The sequence below is a fragment of the Parambassis ranga genome, chromosome 10 (genome assembly GCF_900634625.1).
Source record: "Parambassis ranga chromosome 10, fParRan2.1, whole genome shotgun sequence".
Classification (NCBI taxonomy): domain Eukaryota; kingdom Metazoa; phylum Chordata; class Actinopteri; family Ambassidae; genus Parambassis; species Parambassis ranga.
In genome coordinates, this window is record NC_041031.1 from 23,106,467 (window position 1) to 23,130,114 (window position 23,648).

Here is a 23,648-nt window from a genome sequence, read left to right on the forward strand (position 1 = left end):
TGTCCCTCTGACGGTTCTCTTCCACCTCCAGCTTGTCCACACTTTGCATTCCGAGCATAGGTGACGCTGCTTGCAGCTGAGCCTCAGACCTCACCTGGCAACAAGGAATTCTCTTTTGTGATTGGTCGATAGGTCGCTAAATCCAGACATATGAGTGCACAGCAGTCTGCCTTTGACTGATTTACAGGATGTTTATAGGAGTTTCTGTGCGGTGAAGCTGATCATTTCTCCACGTGAGAACTTTCTCAGTGCGTGAGACTGGAGATCCCTGCAGCCACCATTTAAGTGAAGAGGAATTCAAGGGGCCGAGCTCCCCTTAGATCTTCTCCACTGTGAATTTTTGGCTGGTGCGACCTATAGTCTGGAAAATACGGTTACGCAGTTTAAATTAAAAACATTAATGAGACATGGAGACATTTGACTTCTTGTTACTATTGTAGCTTTAAAGGTCAATTTTACACCTACATTTCTGCAGCCGTTGTTGTATGAGGGCTTCCTATTAGCAGCTACACCACGCCTCAGTCTGATGTAACATGAGTGAATTCTGTTCCAAGTGTTTGAAGTATTCAATTCAAACGCTGTCAGAGGCTGTGGGTTGGTGGTCGTAGCCTGGCGTCCACATGCACGAGCAGATTTCAGAGTAATACATTCTGTTTTTCATCAATACAGTGAGATGTGACAGCGCTGCGTGCATTCCTCCGTTTTAATCTCATTTCTGAGTTTGCCTCATTTTTTAATTGCCACAGTGTTTTCAGGTGGATTTTTGATCCCAGACTCTACCTGCATATCTGCCTTTTCTGCTGTTTTTTAAGCACACACCGGAATACAGAAAGAGTCAACTTTGATCTCAGCAGGCCTGGTCCCTCTTCCTCCCCGCTGGCTGTAGGAGCTGCAGAGAGGAAGAACAAAGAGTGGTGGGACAACAGGGCAGAGAGACAGAGGGAAGCTCAGATGCAGGTAGAGATGGAGAGAAGTGAGCAAGCAACAAAAGAACAGACAGATGAAAGACAGATGGTCAAGAGAAGGAAGGAAGCGAGCGGCTGAAAACAGAGGCTGGACGGAGGAGAAGAAGGACGCTTTGTTTTCCACTTCCTCCCCGTCTCCAGCTCTGCGGTTGTTTGGAGGTTAAATTGAAATGCTTTTTAGTATTTTTCTGTTATTTAATGAATTACGGCATCAAAGTGAGGAGTCAAGAGTGCAGCTGGCTGCCAGATTGGTGGTTTTAAAGCAGGATGAGTTTTATTATTCACTTGTGAAGGTTGCACCAGCTCAGAGGAAACAAACTCAGAGTGGATTTTAGTCTCATTTCCATCGATGTGCGGCCTGATGTCATTGCACTTGGAGGACTTTTATTTTGTTAAACACATATTGCTGTGGTCTTTGTGTGGGAGAGAGCTCAGTTCGAGTGCTGCTGGGCAGTTTGTGAGTCTGCTGAAGGTAGCGTGTGGTGTTTATGTGGTAGAAATCCATCCTCATTTCAGACCTGTGGTCCCTCACCGGTCCATCCCTGGTCCACGCCAGGTTGACGTCTTTCCTACAAACCTGCCTCCTTCAGTTCTGTCTTTCCAACCACTTGGATGGAAAGACATTTTTAATGTTGTGTGTTACAGTCACTACACATTATTAGAGCTTCAACATTAATGCTGAATGTTGGCGGCCATCATGTGAGTGACATCGTCTGAGTGACTGTTACAGTTCAGAGTTCAGTAGCAGGAATGACTTCCTGTGTCTCTCAGTGGTGCATCGTGGGAGTCGGAGTCTGTTGCTGAACGAGCTCCTGTAGCTGGTCAGCACAGTGTGGAGCGGGTGAGAGGGACAGTCCAGTATGGTCTTTATTTTGGACCACGTCCTCCTCTGACACACCCCTGTCAGAGAGTCCAGGTCCTCTCCCACAACATGGCCGCCTTCCTGATGGTTCTGTTGAGTCTGTTGATGTCCCCCACCCTCAGACTGCTGCCCCAGCAGACAACAGTATACATGATGGCTCCACAGACTCAGAGGACATCCTCAGCATCGTCCTGCAGATGTTGAAGGACCTCAGCTGCCTCAGAGAGTAGAGGCCACTTTGGCCCTTCCTGTACACAGTGTCCACGTTCTTACTCCAGTCCAGTTTGTGGTCTGACTGCACCACTCAGCACCACACCCACACCTATGATGTGTGTGGAGTCTTTGTGTTGGAGCTCTGTCTGCTGTGAGAAGTCGCTCCAGTCCTACTTTAGATTTGATTCATTTCTTCTGTGAGTTTTATTATCAGCCTCTTTGTCACGTCAGCTCCTGAATAGTAAATTAACATACGTCCTTATTTAATTTTGCATTATGCCTTCTGCAGTGCTGTTCCGTCTCTCACCAGCCGTAGCACTTGAACCAGTTTTTCCTCGTGAAGTTTAGTCAGAGAAACAGTTTTTCTCTAGAGAGCCTCATCGCCGAGTCCCAGCCTCCATTCACAGTGACGGACTCTTCGTCTGTTTGAAGGTTTTTAGATTTCAAGCCGAGAGAAATGTCTGCCACACTTTATTTCCTCATTTGAAAAAAAAAAGAAGAAAAAATCTTCTGCAAACTTCATCTCGGTATAGAAAATGACAAAGTCTGACAAGTGCAGCTTTTTTTTTTTCATTTCTCAGTCAAATTATCTCTCTGCACAGTTTGGTGCCTTTTCATTTGAGAGTCCTTAGAGCCGGTTTCTTTCAGCGTGAGGAGCAGGAAAATATCAGTGTTGAAATAAGGATGCGCTCTGATGTAAATCTCTGGTGTCGTCTGAATTTATGAGTAAACATAAAAACGCAGGGTAGTTATAATTCATTACGTTTCCTGGAGATGCAGGCTTCTCTGTGCTCCACTTTTTGTCACTTTGGTTCTTTACATCTGTTGTCTAATGTTTGTCAAAAGGTAAAAATGATGGACACACAGCAAGTGGTGAGTCACCACAAAGTCAAACCCACTTTTCTTGTAGTGTAAATGAGAACAAATTTCCCCCGAGACGCACCTGAACACAACGCCGTGCTACCTGCACGCTGCCTGTCACATGTTGTTTTCGGCGGCCGGTCATACGTGTCAGCATCAATCTGTCTGCAGCTGAGCACAGAGGAAAATGAGAAGGCATCAATCAGCCGCAGGCAGACCGTTACTGTCGGATCAAACAGGAAGTGGCTCGGAGCGGAGCCGCCGACAGTCGTCACGCCCAACATACAATCAGTTTGGAGTCAAGAAAAAAAAGGAGATAAAAAGCCTGCTGATGACAAACACTCAGAAACCCGATGTGTGGAAGAGCTGAGGGGGGGGAATATTAAATTCACATTTCTATACTTAGATGCTCTCCAGGAGCGGGGCAGGATGTTTAACCTGAGGCAGCGACTGCATTAGAGGTGGAGGCGCTTCTCGCCGGCGTGGAGGCCATTACAGGCTGTATCAGAACTGACATTAGAGGAATCTGCTCCAGCATTTTTATTACAAACACACAACAAACCATAAATATCGCTGAGGACAAAGGTCACAGATTCATTTATCACAGTTTCTTCCTGGTGGGTCTTTATTTGTGTCCAAATATGGGTTCTGAAGAGCCTGTGTTAGGCTCCCACCATCGCCATGTGGGCAGCGCCTGAGTCCACCTTAACTCCTAGTTAATCCACATACAGGCAAGAGATCATGCCCACAAATCTATGAAGTAAATGCATCAATAGGACCTAACACAGTATTTGTACCAGGATGTAAACATGTTTATTCCCATAGGGAGGGATCTAGCCCTCAAGTGGACACTAGAGGAACTAGTGTATTCACGTGCCTCTATGTTCACGTCCTGTCAGAAATGTGTGTGTGTACATGCAGTCTGATGCAGTATGAATGTAGAGCCGAGTCCACATTCATACTGCATTCTCTATGGGCTTTAAAATATGTATGCACACGCCTCATGTCGGACATCCTCTGCTGCTGTAGCAGCTTTGTTGGAACTTAACCTGATAATTGATTTTAACCTGTTTCATGATTGAGATCAGTGTGAGAGTGTTTTTGGGGCGGAGAGTCTGTTTTTATTGAACAATAAGAGGATCAGTTGGATGTTTTGTAACAGGAACACACACACACACTGGGCTGAATGTAAAGGAGCAGCTCTGAGTGTGTTCTCACTGTGACAGAGCTAAAAGATTGTGATGTCCCATTAATAAGCCCCCCCCCATGATCCCCACATGCATCTTGGGGAATGGCAGCAGCAGCAGCAGCTACAGCCGGGGGCTGCGATGTTGCAAATTTATTCACTTTTGTAGGATAATTGAATTTTTCCTTCATACTAGGCCGATTCCACAGGGGTGTAAGTACAGTGTGTGTGTGTGTGTGTGTGCTCTTTTCTCCTCCGGACTATTAATAATTGACTGGTTGGTGTTTCTTTCTGTGTGCAGAATCACTTCACCTCGCCGCTAATTCGGTCCTGTTTCAGATGTGATCTGCGGGTTTGGCAGATTTTTGATATTTATTTATTTGTGCGTGGTTGATGTTATTTACAGGGGCGGGTCACTCAGGCTGGTTTACTGTCTCCAGCTTCCCGTTTGATGTGCGAGCGTGCGAGTTAACTTCAAGAGACAGGCGTAAACAGGAAGACTTTAAACCTACAACATTAGTGATTGTTTGATGCATGGAAAGCAGCGATGACAGGCCTGTAAGTCCAGCCTGACAGCTCAGTCACGTCTCCACATCCCTGCACAAACATTAAAGCCCAGAAGCAGCTCTCTCTCTTTCAAACAATCAGGGGCTTATTACGGCTGTTTTTTGTGCATCATTCCCATCAGATACCATCACATTTTACAGCTTCACAACAGGAGCTTTCAGCGCGGCTCCGTGTTTGATGACGTTTGAGCTCCTTTCCAAAAATATTAACGTCCCAGATGTAGATGAGTCCAGGCGCGCACAGCAGATATCATCAGAAACTCTGACTTTACATGTTCAAATTCAGCTTACGTGCAATCATAATAACTTCATATATACAAAGAGCTTTTTTAAAAACATAGAACAAACACAAGATCGTTTTAATTGTTGGTGTCAGTAACCTTTGGCTTCGGACTGAACACCAACAGACTGTCTCTTTTCTTTGTGAGCCTCTCTTTATGTCCTCGGGCCTTTTCTGCCGGCTGACTTTACCATGAAGCAGATATTTTGTAACACTGGAGCATCTCAGTGAAACTAAAGGGACTTTCACACTGTAGTTTTAACGGCAGATAACGGACAGAGACCCGACATGTTAGATGTCATTTATTTGTGTGACCTGTGGCGACAGTATGACACTTGCGATGCATTCAAGGACCACTAAAAAGTTCTGTGAATCATAAAATAAACCCTTTTAAAGGATAAAGTGACTTACAGGGTCTCAGATTTAACCACAGCCTCCCTCTGATCCTTTTGTTTGTAGACATGTACGAGTCTATGAGACTGCTGTCTGTCTGAGACCGAAATAAACACCCAGAGGAGATAATGGAGCCCAAAAAGACGATCCTGGACCTGGATGTCCACGTAGAGGCGATAATGGGGGCGGGCTAGTTGTCCACGTAGAGGCAGAAATACTCTCAATTATCCATGTGGTGATAATAATGGGCTCCCAGGAGGATGCATAGAGGCTGTAGAGATGTTTATTTTATAAAAGCTGCATCACTGCAGTTCATTCAAGAAAATCCAGCAGTCCCAGACTGTTTTCTTAGATTGAGCTGGATCTTTCCGCTGAGCTGCAGCTCCAGGTTGGGGTCTGATATAATCGCTGGATGTCTGGTTGGTCATTAATCTCGGCAAACAACGGGGAAAAAATAACAAACCTGAGCCAGTCGGATGCCTCACAGTAGCTGCTTTACAATACAAACACCTCCTGCATAAATTTACCGAAGTGAGACCTAGTTTGTAAAAAAAAAAATGGGTGGATTTCCCTTTAAACAGATGCAGATGTGCTGCAGCTGCCAGCTCCAGCCCGGCCGGAGTTTGTGTACATTCAGGTCAGTTTGTGCATTCAAAGCAAACACAAACCATGTTCCTCTGCATCTTTAATGACCTCTCTCACACACACACACACCCTCCCTCTCTCACACACGCTCAGCAGGGTGCGCTGGTCAAATATTTATGGCCAGGAGAAGCTGCTGTGTTATTGTACTGGATATGGCTCCGGGCGTTTTCTATTGCAGCTGCTTTGGTTCGTTTTCAGGCAGCGATTTCAAATACAAAACACTACAAATACAAACTTTGGTGACTTCTGTGGGAGGTACAACCCAACCACACAAAAAAAAGCTCACTAAAGACTTACCGTGCCGCCTAATCAACCTGTGTTTGGCTCTGGAGCTGTGATGGCAACAGGAAGTTTTTGTAAACACGCAGGCGAGGTCAGGCTGGCGGCGCAGCAGCAGCGTTGCATCATGCTGAGCTGCTGATGAAACAACACCAGCATCGGTTGCACAAACAGTGATGCACCTTTGTTTTCCTTTCAGTCACAGCATTCAAACTTCAGGGCATCCTCAGTTCAAAGATATGCAAGATTTCAGGTTGGATTCTGGGCAAAATGATGATTTAAAGAAAGAAGCGAGTAGCTTTCAACCAACTGGACGTCAGCATATTTTAGTAGGGTTAAATGGATGAACAGGAGAGGTGAGGGGGGCTGTTTAGGATGAAGAGGACAGTAAGAAAGAAGGAAGTATGTACAGAAGAAGATCAGGGCTGCTGTAAAAAGTGAGTTTGAATTCTGATCTTTATAACGAAAACTTCAGCATGGAGCTGAATAAGAAGGTTTGCAGGAGAGAAGCAGGAAGACAGAAAAGTGTGAAAAGGAAATGGAGTAGTTTAAGATGTTTCTGAGGAAAGTAGAAGACGAAATGAGATATGGAACGCAGGAACAGTTTCAGATCGGGCTTTAATGTTTGATGCAAAGGAAAATGATGGAAATGAGACGTGAGGGGAAAAGAAAGTGAACAGAAATGAAGTGGAGAAAGTTAAAAGAGAATGAAGTCAAGAAGGGCTGGAGAGTATGGAAGTCCTAGTCTGCTTGATCTGCAGCTGATGATTGTTTGATCGATTGTCCATGATTAATCGATCAATGCGATCTGACATTTGATGGACGGACCAGTGAAACGTATGTTCCTGGTTCCAGACTAAAGCTGGATACATACTCCACTGTGATTGGTCAGAATTTCAGAGAGGACGTGGTCAGTGTAAACAAGCTTCCCCGCTTCTCCACATTGACCACGCCCTCTCTGACATTACGACCAATCACACGTTTAGAACAAGCTGAGTGTGTGTCTGTTGGGTTCTGCTGCTGCTCATTTAATGCATGAATCAAAATGGCGGCTGCTGTAACGTGGCTCGCAGTGTGTGATGTCACACCGCGAGTAGTTTTGAAAGGCCACCATGGAACAGGAAGTCCACGGAGTGGGAGTTCTTTGTTTCCCGCCTGTTTGCCTTGTGTTCTGCCTTCAGATGGAGTCAGAGGGTGAATTAATTTTGGATTTAGAAAATGAGGGGGGGTGGTTGTCTGTCTTGTAACATCTCTGCATGAGGTGTGAAGGAGGAGGGGTGTGCAGCTTCTGAACACATCAGATGTTTTAAATATTTGAAGGAAAACACAAATGATTCGGTCTGGAGTTCTTCCTCCTGCTAATTAGTGAAAGACTGGATGCCATTTAAATATCTAATATCCTCAGTTTTTCCATCTCTCGGATGAATCTGTGTCTCCGTCTCCTTCATTTTCTGCCAAACCCGACTTCTCTTTCCTCCTCCTGTCTTCTTTTCATCTCCCTCCTCCCTCCATCCCTCCTCCCCTTCGTCCTCTTTCCCAGCTCTGTGTCGATTAATTAATTGCCGGCTAATTTAATTTCTCAAAAAGTAATAACTTGTTTAAGCATGAATAAAGACTGACAAGGCAAAGTTCTAATCTGCCCAAAGTTTAATTAGAGCCGGCAAGGTTTCCGCACGAAGCCAGGCTGGGGGGTCAGGCAGAGGGAGAGAGATACTGAACTACAGAGAGACCACGGCTTTCATCACATCACACACTGTCCCAAAGACATGTCCTTTTACTGTCCAAAATCAGTCCAGGACCACTCCGAGTCTGGAGGAGTGCTCCTCCCCTTCCTGTGTGCAGGGAGCAAACAGTCAGCACCTCCTTCACCGTTTAACTCCACCCGACACAGTCCTAACACTTTAATGTGTAATGTTTGTATTATAATCTATGTTCATATATCTCGACTGGATTATAATGGATTATACCAGACAGACAGACCTGAGTCCATCAGACAAGGTGTGATGATTTAGGATTTTGGAGGTTATATGTGGACCTGATGGTGAGCATGGGCTGGGTCAACCTGACACGCTGACATCCAGTGCTCGAACACTGTTTACTGACGTTACACCGTCAGCCTGTTGCGGATCCTGTTTTGACTCCATTGTCTACATGAGCAGAGTGTGTGAGGTTCTGATGGAAGGTTCAGTGATGGTTCCAGAGCAGCTATTTTAGGCTGATGATTGTAAAATCTTTATAGGAACATGGCGTGCTGCACACACTGATACACCCAGATCACACAGACCCTCTGAGGGGAGAACAGCACCGACAGGAGTGTGTGTGTGTGTCTGTGTGTGTGTCCCTGAACTGTAGCAGTGTGTGTCTGTGAATACAGATGCAGGTTTGCAGCAGTTTGGTAAATAAAAAGCCACAGGGTGTCAGTTTTTGTTAACAGAGGAAAGCCTGTGGGTGTCTGAGAGGAGCTCTGACTATTGTGGTTCAGAGTTGTGATGTGATGTCAGAATTCAGGGTGGTGTTGTAGAGACTGACCAGTTACTTTCGTTAGGAAACACACTGAGAATCATCCTGATGTACGGTTACCTGGAAACATGTTTCATTACTATTTGCAGATCATTATGCTTTAAGTGAAGGCTGATGTGGCTTCTGTGTGAAATAGGGATTTACCTAAAGTTTCCTTTAAGAATCACAAAATGGAGCAACACAAGTATTGTCCACAAGGCTCACATCGTGTCAGCTTCTTTACACCAATGGATGCCCTGACAGCCACATATGTGAAGCTAACAGTAGCATTTTCAGATTGGTCTGATAGGTTTAGCAGCAAGAACACACGTTATGAGGCTGCTTCTTCTCAGCCATCACATTATGTTGGAGAAGAATTTCCAAACCTAACCAAGAGGGTTATAGTATGCCCGAACCTAGCCAACGGTGAACAAGAGCTCAGATTGTAATGGCACCTTATGAGAACAGAACCCGGCTGTCCTGGCTGAAAAGCCAGCAGAAGTGTCGGAGGAGGCTCGTAAACAATGCCAACCAGATCAAAGAGGAAACGCAACAGCTGCTGAGCATCTTTGAACATAGCATGTAGCAGCTAGCATGTCTGTGGAGGATTGTTGTGTCTTTGTGAGGAAAATATGAGCTTAAAAGGCAAAACAGCCTCTGGTATCTGGCGGTCCTTCCTCACAGGACCCTGATTTTGGTTCATTGTGAGCTGGAGGCTTGAAGCAGCAGTATGCTATCTCATGATTCTCTCAGAAATGCAATGTCTGCACAGATAGACTGAGTGAAGAAGTTTACAGTAAGTCAGGCTTTACAATAAGACTGATGCTACATCTACTGAAGGATGACGGTCATTGTGAAGCAGTGTGGTCCGGTCTGATCCCAGCATCAATGCATGTACACGCCTCCAGGGAACAAGTGTTAGTCAGAGAATTGTCTCTAAAGTGAGGTATTCTTGTGTGTGTGGGCTGCTGGCGTCAGCGCTGATTGGAGCGGGGGAAGCAGCAGCACGCCGCTCGCTTTCTGCTGGACGTCTTCAAGCGTTCAGAGAAGCTGCACCTCCTCTCACTCCTCTATTGTTCCTGTAAGATAAATTGGAGCCATTGTCATAGACAGAGAAAAGGCATTAATTGAAGGTTTTCCTGCTGCAGCTTTTACTGCAACACACACACACGCAACTAGGCTTCAAAGTAATTAAACACATTAACACTTCAAGCATAAGCAGAAAAAAGAGAAGCTCTCTTTTGTGTACATTCGCTTCCATTTATCATCCAGGACTGAGCAGGGAGAGGGGAAGCACGAGGATTTAGCATATCTCTGCGACTAAAGTGATGGAGCGGAAAAGAAGAGGAAGAAGAAGAAGAAGAGGAGGAGGAGGAGGGGAAAAAAGGCAGAGGGAGAGCCAATCCGCCTGGGCTCTTTACTCCAGTCGACAGCGTAAAATGTCAGATACTCATCTGGAAATTATTTCCATTTCATACCACTGACATCTTCCCAAGCTGGAGACTGTGAAATCTAATTAGTTTGACCGGAAAATGGTGACCAAGGTAGCGGAGTGTATTATGCAGAGAGAGAGGGCGTCCGGGTGAGCGAGGGTCCCCGGGGTTAACTGGAACTCAGGAGTGCAGATAAGGGCTTCAGGAGGGCTCCTCCATCTTAAACAGCCTTGACTAATAGAGGCAACCTTGAATTCAGCGCTATGGCCTTCTGGCAGAGCCGAGCCGGGGGTGCTGCACAGAGGAGGAGAGATAGCATTTCATCCTCCAGGGGTTACCCCAGAACTTTTCAAACTTCTTACAAGTACTGACAATAAATCTCCAGCCTGTGCCGCCGCCGCCGCCGCCATGTTTCTGTCGGTGCTTCAGGGATCTTCTTGAAAAAAACGTATTGTGATGGCTGTCACCGTGGGAAAGGTTGGATTAGGGCTAATCACACCCGTCATGGTATCACCTCATAACATCCCCTACCCCGACTTGTCATGATGTGGACTGATCTGGTGCCTGACTTCCTGCCTGCTCCATCTGGTTGGGGCAATTAAAGCGTTTTGGGCTGAACAGAGCGCCAAGCTCCATGTGTAATTTTTGCGGAGCAGAGCAGAGAGACTGCCAATGCTCCATGCCTCCCTTAGGGGGCGCCCCGTCCAGTTTGGGAACCTCTACGTTATGCCACTATGAGCCGAGAGGCCTCGGCCGGGGGGAACAGGTCGGCCCTGGAGCACTCCACCAGCCTTTTGGTGATGCTCTAACCATGTCTGGATTTGGTCCTGGTCAGAATAATGCGCATCCAGCAGCGTTCTCATAAAACTCCCAGTGGGGGGGTAGGAGGCCAGGCTGCTGGTGTGATTGCTGCTGGATGTTTTTTTTTTAAACACTCAGTACATTTCTTGAACAGCCTCACCTGATTAGCATCAAATCCTCTTGGAGGAACTCAGACATGTCCAGCTGCCGTTAGCTTCTTTGACATTTTTAATCATTTTTTCTTCTTCCTCTGTGAGGCGTCAGATTTATCAGGCTCATCTGACAAACATCCAGCTGGGATGGAGGTCTTGTTGCTGATTTCCAGATTGCTCCAAACTGCGATGCACATGTAATTATGGGACTGCTCGTGCTTCATTGAGCAGCATAAACAGTTTACAGAGCTAACAGTGGCCTCGCGAGCCTGCAAGGTTGATTATTAACCCACACCATTAATTTGTGGACTGAAGCAGCATACTGATGATCTGGATATTTTTAGAGCCTCAGAAGTAGTGGAGCTATAAAAAGCTGCTTTTTCCCCCTGAGGGGAGCAAAGAGAACGAGCCCTTAAATCTGAAATGGTCCATCCTCCAATGTACATTTCATGAAACCGCAGCCGGATGGAGAAGGCACCTTTTCCTAAAATGCAAAACAAACAAATCACCCTGTGATCCTGAAGACGTCCTGCAAAGTTTGTGCTGACGGAATAATAACCATCAAAGAAGCAAAACACCAAACAAGCGTCAGAGCACACGCTTTAAATCAAGTTTAAGTTATGAGGTCCTCACATGGTGATATATTTGTCTCACTAATGAGAGTCAGCAGTCTTCACCTGCACCATTTGACTAAGAAGATGATGATGTGGGCCGGATGAGCAGCAGTGTCATCACTGCGTCCACCACAACCACTACTCCTCCCCTCAGAGGCAGCCCTTATTAACCGAACCGTTATTGATCTCAGATCTTTGCCACAGACTCGTCCCCCATCGCGCTGCCCAATTAGCTCAGACCATAGTCAATTATTTCTTGTAGGACAAACACAGCTCTGTTTAAAGCAGCCTGCTGCTCAGATCTCAGCTCATTAACACCGGCTGTCGGTCCGGCTGCTTCCTGTGATTGGTGGTTGTAGTGCAGGAGCGGGGCCGCTTTGTGTATCCATACAGACTGAAGGCGTGACATGTGTCTGACATGACGTACATGCTTTCATTTGAGATGAGGCGTGAACCACACAGGTTGTCCTGAAGCAAAGAGTTCACGGCTTCCTGTTTATCTCCTCCTGTAAACATCGCCTGCTCAAAGATGGCTCCCCCGAGAAAGACGCTCCACTCTGACAAGTGTCAGAGTGACAAACGGCAGCAGGGTCTTTCAGGACGAACATCTGTGAATGAACTGAGGGTGAGCACGGCGCTGAAGGCCTTTCACAGTGAATAACCCGTCCCCCCGTCCCCCCGTCTGTGGAGTGGGCAAAGACTGGGAGAGTAAAGGAAGCCTGTCAATATGTATTTGCCTCTGCTACACAACTGTATCAGTGGTTGCTACTAGCAACACAAAGCTGCTGGTGGTGGGAGTGCAGGAACAAGATTGTAGAACAGGATTGATGGACACAAAGACTCATGTCAGAGGTCTTAGTTTCACACAGTCCCCCTGCCAGCTGCAGTCCAGCTGAGCGCTGCGTCCGTCCTGTGTTGTTGCTGTTGTTGAAGTGAGTCAAGTTCTGACTTTGTTGAGTGCTGCAGCTCTGCAGCAGCCTCCTGCTGACATGACGCTAACAGGCAAAGCACTTATTAAACCACCGCTCTGAACTCGGCAGCCACTCGCACATGACTTAAGGTTTTCTGCAAGCACCTTGCTTTTTGCATGGGAAGTGCTTAAAAAACTGAAATCCACGGCAGCGGCGGGCGTGAGAATGTGAGGGGGGGGGATAAAAGACGGAGCGCGTCCGCTACTCAGCACTCCCAGGGATTAGAACGTAGACATCAACCCGCAAACAGACAGAAAAGCCGACTGTAGCTGCTTTGGCAAAAAAGGAGGCAATGAATTTCAATTATGCATGAAGCAGAGGGCATTTTGGGAAATAAGCGCCATTCCCCACGAGGACCTGCGCCGCCTCCGCCCCCTGCGAGCCCCCAGCTTCCAGTATCAAAGAGTGATCTAATGTCACGCCCAGAAGAAAGGTTACTTTCTGCATACGCATTGATATTTCTGCTTCCATCTCTGACCTTTCTGCATTCTAAGCTGTGATTTTTAAAATGTGAACTCAGCCCTGTGTCTGTGTCTGTGTCTGTGTCTCTGTCTGTCTGTCTGTGTCTGTGTCTGTGTCTGTGTCTGTGTCTGTGTCTGTGTCTGTGTCTGTGTCTCTGTCTGTCTGTTTGTCTGTCTGTCTGACTGTGTCTGTGTCTGTCTGTGTCTGTCTGTGTCTCTGTCTGTCTGTGTCTCTGTCTGTCTGTGTCTGTGTCTCTGTTCCAATACTGTCTGTCTGTCTGTCTGTATTTCTGTCAGTCTGTCTGTGTCTGTCTCTGTCTGTCTCTGTCTGTCTTGTGTCTATCTGTCTGTGTCTGTCTCTCTGTCTGTCTCTGTCTGTCTGTGTCTCTCTCTGTCTCTCTGTCTCTGTCTGTCTCTGTCTGTCTGTGTCTCTGTCTGTCTCTCTCTGTCTCTCTGTCTGTCTCTGTCTGTCTGTCTGTCTGTCTGTCTGTCTGTCTGTCTGTCTGTCTGTCTGTCTCTCTGTCTGTCTGTCTGTCTCTCTGTCTGTCTGTCTGCTCAGGATGAAATCCCAGAAAGACTCCATCATGGCCTCGATCTTCACGACATTATCCTCAATGACAGACTGGAGTTTATTGTTCTTCCTCTCTGTATCCATCGTAATTCATTTCTCTTACTTGAACAAAATGCAGTTACAGTGTTGTTATTTTTGCCTTAATTGGCTGTTTGTGCAACATAATTAAGGTTTTAACGAACCTGAGCGTTTTTTTTTCCCTGCTTTAAGTCAGCTGATCCTGTTTCACGCTCAGCATCCGTCGTTTGATGCACGCTTTCTGTCTTTCAGCAACAAATTAAGCGGCGTCGCTGGCACTTTGTGAACTATTAGTGACTTTAAAAATACACACCGAGCTTTAATTAATTTCCTTCAAATGGAGAGAGCAGTGCGTGTGGATAAAGGGATAATGACAGTTTTAATCAGCCTCCTCTCCTCCTCCAGCCTGTTTGCAGATGAACTGTGACTCTGCACTCGCAGCTTTGTTGGTTTTTAGGGAACAGAAGCATCATTTATAAGATTGTCGCACAAACAATATTTTTTTTTCTTCTTCTGGAAACCTTTGTCTGTCTTCTGTCAAATACTGTTTACAGTCAAATTTAACTCTTAGCAGGGGAATGTCATCAGGAACACCGAGGAGCAAATATGCAAAAATCAACATAAGTACCAATAAAAAGAAATATGTGCTCGTCATCTCAGACTAACTCCCTGCTAACTTTAACACACTTCCTCTGGAATCAGATTGACAGAGGTGATAGAGCAGAGCACCACACCTTCATCTCCATCTCCACCCCTCCCTGGCTCTGCTGCAGGTTCCTGGTCACTCACCCTTTCTCTCTCTCTGTCTCCCTGCAGACCTCAGACCTCTTCCCGACGTGGCCATGACCGGTAACTGCACCCGTGAGTGCACCGAGTTCGGCCACTCCGACTCCTGCTGGATGCCCGGCCAGCCTTCCCCCAACCGCAAGGTGTCCAAGAACGCCCCCAAGCTCTCCACCTTCGTGCCTTACCAGGAGATGGACGGGCAGGAGCAGCTGATGGCCAACGGCAGCCCCAAGCCCCTGGCGACGGAGGAGCGCGGAACAGGCGGCGGTGGCGGCAGCGGCTCCAAAGTGGCCAACATGCGCTTCATGACACCCTACAGCAGTGCCTACCCCGGGGGCGGAGACTCCACCAGTAAAGACTGTGGGCTGGAGGAGATCCCACTGAGCCAGGCGGTGGAGTACCACTCGGCCACCACCCCGACCGGCCAGACCTCCAAGAGGGAGATCTACCTGTGAGGGCGCAGCTCTCCACCTTAAAACCTACGCCCACATTCCATCACTGGCCATCAGCGCCCCCCCCCCCGTCCCTGTCACTGCTCGCCACCACCCGCCCCTCCCGACCCCCCCACGGCTGCCCCCTGTGCCTATAACTCGCTGTGCCGCAGCACCAGACCCCCACTTCTTCCTTTTTATAACAGCATCGAGGCTTTAGACCCCTCCCACCTCGCCCACCGCCACCACCACCACCGCCTCCACCCCTTCTACAAACCAATCAAATGTAAAATACAAAGTAATTAAAATCAATTGAAGCAAACACACGGCTCGCGCCGCTGTGGAAGGAATGTAAACTACACCCCATCGTTGTGATAATTTAATGGGAACCTATTTAGCTACTCACGTGTTTGAGTTGGATTTCTGTGTGTTGCTTTAGGCTGTGTCGCTGTGTTGGAACAGAAAAAGAAAAAAAAACACCTTCAGGGGGAGAAGGGGACGAACTTCTTGTAAATCCTACTTCAGTATACTGTGTGATGCTATCTATCCTCAATTTAGTTCAGTTCCTTTTTGACTCTCGAGTCCACCGGGAAGTTCAGCTTTGAGCCAAGCTGCATCAAATCAGCTGGGCTTGTTTTTATTTCGGAACAGCTCGGTGTCGTCTGACGCTGCTTTTCCTTCCGGAGACGAACGTTTTCTGTTCTTTTTTTTTTCAATGTACAGAGCTGTAAATACAAACAGTGACAGAGTAAACTGCTGTGGCTGTAGGTGTGGATCCGTGGCTGTTGTGCTGTCTGCAGAACTTCATGTAACATCGGACTGATGGACTGGAAAACCTTGGCATGTTCAGAGAGACGACGCCACGGCGTTCGCCGTCACACTGCAGGAAACCTGGACTCTTGAGCATCACCGACGGTGCCGAGTTACAACCATGAGACTTTTTATTATTTTCTTCTCCTCTCCTCTACAACGTGGTTGAATTTGAGTTCATGAGGAGGCGAAAAAACATCACAACACCAATTTATTCAAGGAAGTGCTTGACTCAGTCCCTCACACCGTTGTCAGTAGTATCCCATCGTGTGTGTTCACAGTGATGTTTGAAAAAAGTTCTGGTTTTCATGCAGTTAAATTAAATTGAATAATCTTCCTCGTGATGTCACGTTCCACATATGAAACACGTGGCATCACCCGGAGGCTGCACCGCTCCCTGAGCTGAAGGTCCATCCGGTTTTTACTCAGAGCAGGGTCAGAGTCTGTCTGAGGGTCTGCTGCCTTCCCATCCACATCATCCTGAACCTCTCTGTTTGTATGGGGACCATCAGTCCCGCTCAGGCTCTTGGCTTCAGAACACAGAGCTCGATCAGAAACACACACATCAAAGTCTGGGTTTGACCTTTAAATGTAAACCTGCGACATGAAGGGGGCTGAAGGTAACTGACATCCCAAAGGGTTAATCCTCTGGGGAGCAGGGTTGTGATCAGTAAATGTCATCTGGCACTTGGATTTTTGACATTTCTTGAGTTAAAGCAGAAATTTGCATGACAGTGTGGCTGGATGAAAGCAGCTCATGAATATTCTCTCCATCATTTAGCCTGAAGATCAAATCACGTTGTCAGAGTTTGTCCTGCAGAGGGGCTGCAGGTACGAGGCTCAGGCCTGTCCGGGAGTCACTTTGGTTACATCTGTGACGACAAAAACTCAAAGTATTTTTATTCTACCACACAACACATGCTGTTAAACACAACTCTGAACACTGTGTGTCTAAAGACAACACTAGAACACTAGACCAGAAAACTCATGCGACCCTGGTATGGGAAGAAAGGTCCGAGTGGTCATCAGAGTGATTCATCTTCTGGGGAACAAGGGTGTCCAGAGTCTGCCTTAGGCCCTGTCCACACGGAGACGAAAGCGGCCGTATCCTCTAAAGTTCTGTATGGTTCGGGCGTTTCGTCCACACGGAGCGTTTCAGAGGTGCGAAAACAACAACTTTAGAAAACGGGTCCCAGGGTGGAGAAGTTTGAAAACGCTGTTTCCATGTCTCCATGTGGACGCTCAAAACGCTACTTTTCTGAAACGATGACGCCACAGCTCCACCTCCCCTCAACCCGCACGCGCTCACTCCGACGACAACAAACTACGGAGCTTGTTTTTGCTTTAGCAGCAAACTCTCCTGCTGCTCTGCTGACACACAGAGCGACGCTGTCTTTATGAGAACGTTTTGGAAACGAAAACGAGTCGAAAACAACTCTGTGTGGGCGGGGCCTTAGGGTTGGCCGTCCTTCACATTTGTCTGATATCAGAGCTTTCCCCTCTGACATGCAGGCAGCAGCGTCGGTTTCTGAGGCCTGGAAGTATCAGCCCCTCCTTCCTGGTGGTGACGGAGCTGGTCAGAACCAGTCAGAACCATCAAAGGTCCAGGGCCTCCCACATCCCGGCCTGGCCGTTAGGATTTGATGTGAAGCTGTCAGATAGATGTATCACTCAGATTGACATAATATCATTTAGGATCATGGAGGTTTAGAAGCTTCTGTGAGAGCAGCTGTGTGCGGAGGCCGGCAGTCCACTCCGCCTCTGCTCCTCCATCCGTTACTGCTGTTTGTGCTGAAAGTCTCCCGCTGTGTTTCCAGCTTGAAGGAAGAGCTCTCCGGTCTGTCGGCGCTCGTTAGTTCCCACCTCTTTACCTCCTCAGTGTGAGGCCCGAGCCGTTTGCTGTTTAGCAGAAGTATTTATTAAACCTGTTCGGCGCGTTGCTGCGGGGGAGGCGGCCGCCGTTTCCCCCCTCGGCGCTGCGGTGGCACAGGAATGCAGGATTAATGACACCTGCGCGGGGCTTCGGTCCACTAACACCCACTTCCACATGTGGCGCGGCGCTCTAATTACAACCCCAGGCTCGGCACATTAGCAGCAATCACTTGCGCCACTAAAAGCGAGCTGGTTTGGAAGTTCATTCGTTTGAGTCTCGTGGTAATGGCTGCTCAGGATGATGTGACATTTCTCCTGCAGTGATGCACAGAAACACACGAAATAAGTCAGTCAGTCTGTCAGCTTTAAGATTTATATTCAGGGTCTCTGTTTCCTCCATGTGTCAGAAAGGCTTCGTTAATATGGAGACTCAACATTGTTTCTGGGAATTCTTCGTGAAATCACTTCAAATCGTCCACAGTTTGTTTTTAAGTAAAATTACTTTGAGAACCCACCAGTGAGTTTTAAACACACGCCTTTAGAGTCCGACTGTCCTTGAATGCATCTTAACAAACGGTGAAGTGTCTCTATCATGTGGAGTTCCCAGAAGCTGCGTGGAGCTAACTCACTGTGTCCAACAGAAGTAAACAAGCAGCCAATCAGGGCCTGCGGCAGGTCATCCAGGAGTCACATGGCCTCCTCTTATTAGGCGTATAATCAGCTGTGCTGCGCCTGTCGGCCTGCTTCAGTCCTGCTTCAGTCCTGCTTTCATGTCCTGTTTCAGACAGTTAATAGCTTTTTATTGTCCGTGTATTTGTTTATATGTCTCAGCCTGATTCAAAACACCGTCCTCTGTTCCCTGAAGGTGATTTATGTTTACGTATCGGCCTGTATCAGCACACACACACACACACGCACACACACACACACACACACACACACGCACACACACACACACGCACACACACACACACACACGCACACACACACACACACACACACACACACACACACACGCACACACACACACACACACACGCACACACACACACACACACACACACACACACACACACACTATTCCCCTGCACATAAATCAGCCATCATTCAGCCCTCCCAGTGACAGAGATTTAGAGTTCACGGGCGCCGCCGCGGTCCCTCGCGCTCCCCGTCTTCCTCTGGTGATTTAACGCCTGCGCTCAGTGCTCTGATTGATTATTTACAGGCACCAACATGGAGGTCCTCATCGACTCTCCTGCTTCCCTTTCCTCCCTCGCCACGCTTCAGTTTCTCCATCAGCAACTCATTTCATTCTCTTCTGTGAAGGCCGTCCGCCGCCGGCCCGCTGCAGCCGTGCGCTCCCAGGCGGCCTGTGTGTGGTGCTGTGTCAGGTAAAGATAGAGGAGAGGGCCGGGAGGTCGCGCAGCGTCAGTTTAACCTCAACTCTTTGGCACCAATTAACCCCAGAAGAAGAAAAACAACCTGCAGTGACCCCTGCTGCCCTTTCAGTGAACTCTACAGGAGACCACAAACACACCCTGTGTGTGATTATTTTGCTTATCACAGGCATTTTTAAAGACTTTTTAGGTCCTAGTTAACGTGACCAAAGTATGTGGACACCAGCTTTAGACACAGGAGTTGTTGGCTGATGAGGTTTGACTCGCGCTCTTTAGTTCCAGGAGCTGGAAGGAGGTGAGACCAGATCAGATCAGTCAGATTCTTCTGGAACACTTTACCATGGACCGTCTGCACCAAGTATCCAGACAGAACTTGTAGCAGGGTGAAAGACTTTATTTATATTGTTACTAAAGAAAAGAAGCTCTTGATAATTATGTTTTCCGAAATACACAACAAATAACTACCTTGTCCATGACTCTGAGAGTCCAGATGGTTCTCTCTGGTTTTCCTGCTCCCTCGTGGAACCAACCCCACCGTCAACACCTTCTTCCCATCAGCCCCTGGGAGAGTGCGCTCTCTGTGTCCTGCATGCAGAGCGTCCACGTCCTCCTGCCATCACATTCACTTTCAGATCCACTGACAGAGAGAGTGAGTGATGAAAATGACAGAGCAGTGACCTCCTCTCCTCCCCTCCTCTCCTCTCCTCTCCTCCTCTCCTCCCCCCTCCTCTCCTCTTCCTCTCTCTCCTCCTCTCCCCTCCTCTCCTCCTCCCTCCTCTCCTCTCCCCTCCTCTCCTCCCCCCCTCCTCTCCTCTTCCTCTCTCTCCTCCTCTCCCCTCCTCTCCTCCCCCCTCCTCTCCTCTTCCTCCCTCTCCTCTCCTCTCCTCTCCTCTCCTCTCCTCTCCTCTCCTCTCCTCTCCTCTCCCCTCCTCTCCTCTCCCCTCCTCTCCTCTTCCTCTCTCTCCTCCTCAGACAGTTTCTGTGAGCAGCTCTGAAACGTTTCAAACGATATTGATCTATTTAAGAGTCATGTCTACATTTCCTGATCAGTTCATTTAAAAGCTGCTTTTTAAATGTGATGCACTGAAACATCGGTTTGTCCTTGATTTATATTTAACTTCTGAAGTGCACCACTGAACTCCTCTGAAACACTTTGTAGATTCACTGATTTGTGACTTAAATGCACAAATATCTCTGGTTTATTTTAAGAACACACTGGTTTACTACTGACAGGATGAAGCCCACCGCTGCACTCACACACACACACACACACACACACACACACACACACACACACACACACATTGTGTCCTGAAACACAGACTGTGTCTCACATTCTGAAAGAACGGGTCGCTGAGAGCTTTGTGCTCTTTGAGCTGCTTGTTTTAAAGTAAAGTCAGAGCTAAAAGATGAGTGGCTGTTGTCCTTAAATCTGCTGCCAGATGGAGACAACGTGCCAAACTCCAACTCCCAGAATGCCCTCTGCTCCAGTCAGAGGCATTAAACTGACTGTGGCTCTCAGTTCGGTTGTGTCCTTCTGTTCCGCTGTCCTCTGTCCATGTGTGGACCAGAGCTGTCCTGTCAAATGTTTGTGGACGCTGCAAAGCTGCTGGTGCCGGGCGGGGACAGCCGCCGCTGGATCCGGCCCGGGACCAGCAGCGGCCCACATCACCTCTGATCGAGCAGAATCTGAGACCCAGTCTGAGTTTTCCCTCTTTCCCATGAACCTGTTGTGACAGTCCTCTGGTGTTTTTTATGGATGATGTGGTCGTCGTGTGACTTCAGGTGTGCGGTGGAAAAAAGAAACAACACCATGAATGTTTTTTTTGGGTTTTCCCTCCTCTGACTGTCGGTCGGGTCCAGTGATGTTAGAGGAGTCTGTCAGAAACATTACGACTCAGTGAATCCATCCCTCCTCTCTCTCTCCCTTCTGTCCACTGATATTTAGCCTTGATCTGGTGCCGCGCCGCTCGTGTAGTCCGCTGGTTTTTCATCTTTGGAATATTTGCACTGATGATTAAGTCGCAGGAAAAACAAATATTTTAACACCCTGCAGCAGCGTGGAGTCATGCAGTCATGCAGTGTGGAGGTTCAACTTCTGTCCACAGCTTTACACTTTTTGGTGCTTACTAACGAGGCTTGGAGCCTACATTTCCCACAATGCAACCTGTCAGACAACACCTGATACTGTCCACATCTTGAATCAGACAGAAACTATATTCACACCTGCACCTTTAATCTGTCAGATATTAACCCTTTCACTCCCAAACTGAAGAATCACTCTGCCACAGTGTGAAAAGCAGGCGACGACACGAGCGCCGCGGGCGCCATGACACCATGTGATGACGTTTGGAGTGGTATGCTGTTTTTTTGGTTGTGTATTATATGAGGCCGGAGCCTGTCTGACGACGACGAGGCTCCGGCTGAGCATGAAACAAACCAACTTTATAAATATTATACATTTTTGTTGTTGTCGCAGTTGTTTTTATCAATGTTATGGAATCAACACTGCTATAGACATACTGTATGAATATAAATGGTCGTTGCTGTTTTTTACCAGACGCGGCGGTGTAAATGATATTTTCTGAGCGTGCAGACTCGACTCTGTGTTTTCTGTTTCTTACTTACTCCAAAAATATAATTAATAAAAAAAAATCACACGCAAGAAACTCCCAACACGCCAAACAGGAAGTCAGGAGGCTCAGACGCCTTAGAAATAACACAAGCGCCACAAAGGAACCTTCAGCACCTCGTTATACAGGCAGCGACAAAACAACAAGAAGAAGGAATTTAAAATGTGTTTTTCAGAAAAAACTAAAACAACAAAAGGAAAAAATAATTGTGGGGAAACTCACATTCATGAGAATAAAAACTCCCAAATTTCAGAGAACAAAGTCCCGAACTGAGAAAAAAAAAAACAGCTCTTAATTTTTAAGAAAAGAGGTTAAATTATAAATAAAACCCTGCATTGATGAGACATAAAATCACTAATATAAGGATAAAAACATTTAAATCTGTACTAATAAAGGTTCATTAATGTCTGAAACAAACAAAAAACTTCTTAATTTCCCAGAAAAGAATCCGTTTATAAACGTGAAAAATATTTATGAGAAAAGAAAAATCTGATTTAGAAGAAAAAAAGTTAAAAACCTCCGAAGCACAGATTTAATGTTGTTGGCTGAAATATTGTGTTATTTAGAAATAAAATAAGTTCCAGATATTCCTCCGCTAACAGGCAGAACCTGGTTCGCTCCATGAAAACATAATCAGTTTGTAATGATCAGAGATTTCTGAGACGCTGATGTTGTTCTGACGACTCTTCAGAACAACATCAGCAAAGACAAACACAACAAGGTCATCAGCGCGCACACACACACACACAGGCGCCGAGTCTCCACCACATCCCTGACAAATGACAGCTTTGAGTGATGGAGGTTTATATTTGTTTTTTATTTGAATGAGAAGAAGAAGAAAACCAGGCCAGAGCTGCCCAATCACTTTGTCTTTACAGGAAGTCCACGTTTGTAGCCTAATTGTTGGTTGGTTATATTATATAGGACAAACTGCTAGTGATGCCTTGTTTTTGTACAGTTTATGTACATGCAAGTGTAGTTTTTAAAAAAGATGAAAAAATATATATATTCAAACCACGTGAGGGAAATCTGACCCTGTAGGATTATATCGTCTAAAGTACCGTAGGCTCTATTAACTGTAGGAGTGACGAGTCCGACGGAGGGCGGCCTCCTCCGGTCATCCACCGGCTTCCCGCTTTCCGTTCCTCCCATGTTCACCCGGCTCCGGCGGCCGGCGCTGCGTCTCTTTTCTTTCTTCCTTTTGTTTCGTCCTCTCTTTTTGGAGGAAGTTGTGTTTGTTTGAGCCTCATCTGTTCTTTTTTGATCAGCATCCGCATGTTTGGATTTTAAAAAATGTGGTCTTTTATTTTTGCTGAGCAAATCAAAGAAATGATATCTTGTAATTACTCCTTCCTTATAGCTTTACAATAAAATACATTCAGTCAAAGAAAGATGGCGCCTGCCTCTCTGTTCAGCTTTGTGTTTCCAAATGTTTGGACCAGTCCACATTCTCTGTCCTCAGGAAGTCCACCCAGACCCTCTGTGGATACATGAGCTGCTGGGGAGGAGGCGGGGTCAGGATGGATCCCTGCTCTTTACAACCCACTCCTCTCTGCCTGCTCGTTCCTAAGACCCCGTTCACACTGGGAAATCAGTGCGACTAGAGCTGGATTCAGGCCGTATCTGGATATATCCAGGTTGATTTCAGTCCCGGGTATCACGGGTGTGATAGCCAGATTTGAATACAGGTCTGAATGTATCCTACTCTAGCTGGACTGACGTCCTCCAGTGTGAACGGGGCCTAAATGTCAGGAAGGAATGTCATGGAGCTGCTGCTTTACTCAGTTTGGAGGATCCGTTGATGATGATGGCAGCCATGTTGTGCTGGATTCAGTTTCCACTCTCCAGTCTGAGTGAGGCAGGAGCTGATGGGTGGGGACGAGATGTTCGTACTCCTCACAGGACTCTGATTGGTCCAAACCACCACTGGTTCGGCCGCAAGTACAAAG

The 23,648-nt window shown here is 47.1% G+C and overlaps 1 protein-coding gene across 1 annotated transcript in view; it reads left to right on the plus strand.

Annotated features, from left to right (window-relative positions):
* LOC114443079 (protocadherin-9-like) overlaps positions 1 to 15,011 on the plus strand; it is a 73,705-nt gene extending 58,694 nt beyond the window's left edge. Inside the window, exon 3 of the mRNA XM_028416982.1 lies at positions 14,587 to 15,011. Coding sequence (XP_028272783.1) covers positions 14,587 to 15,011 — 425 coding nt within the window. The remainder of the gene's footprint in view (positions 1 to 14,586) is intronic.
* Positions 15,012 to 23,648: the final 8,637 nt, after the last annotated feature.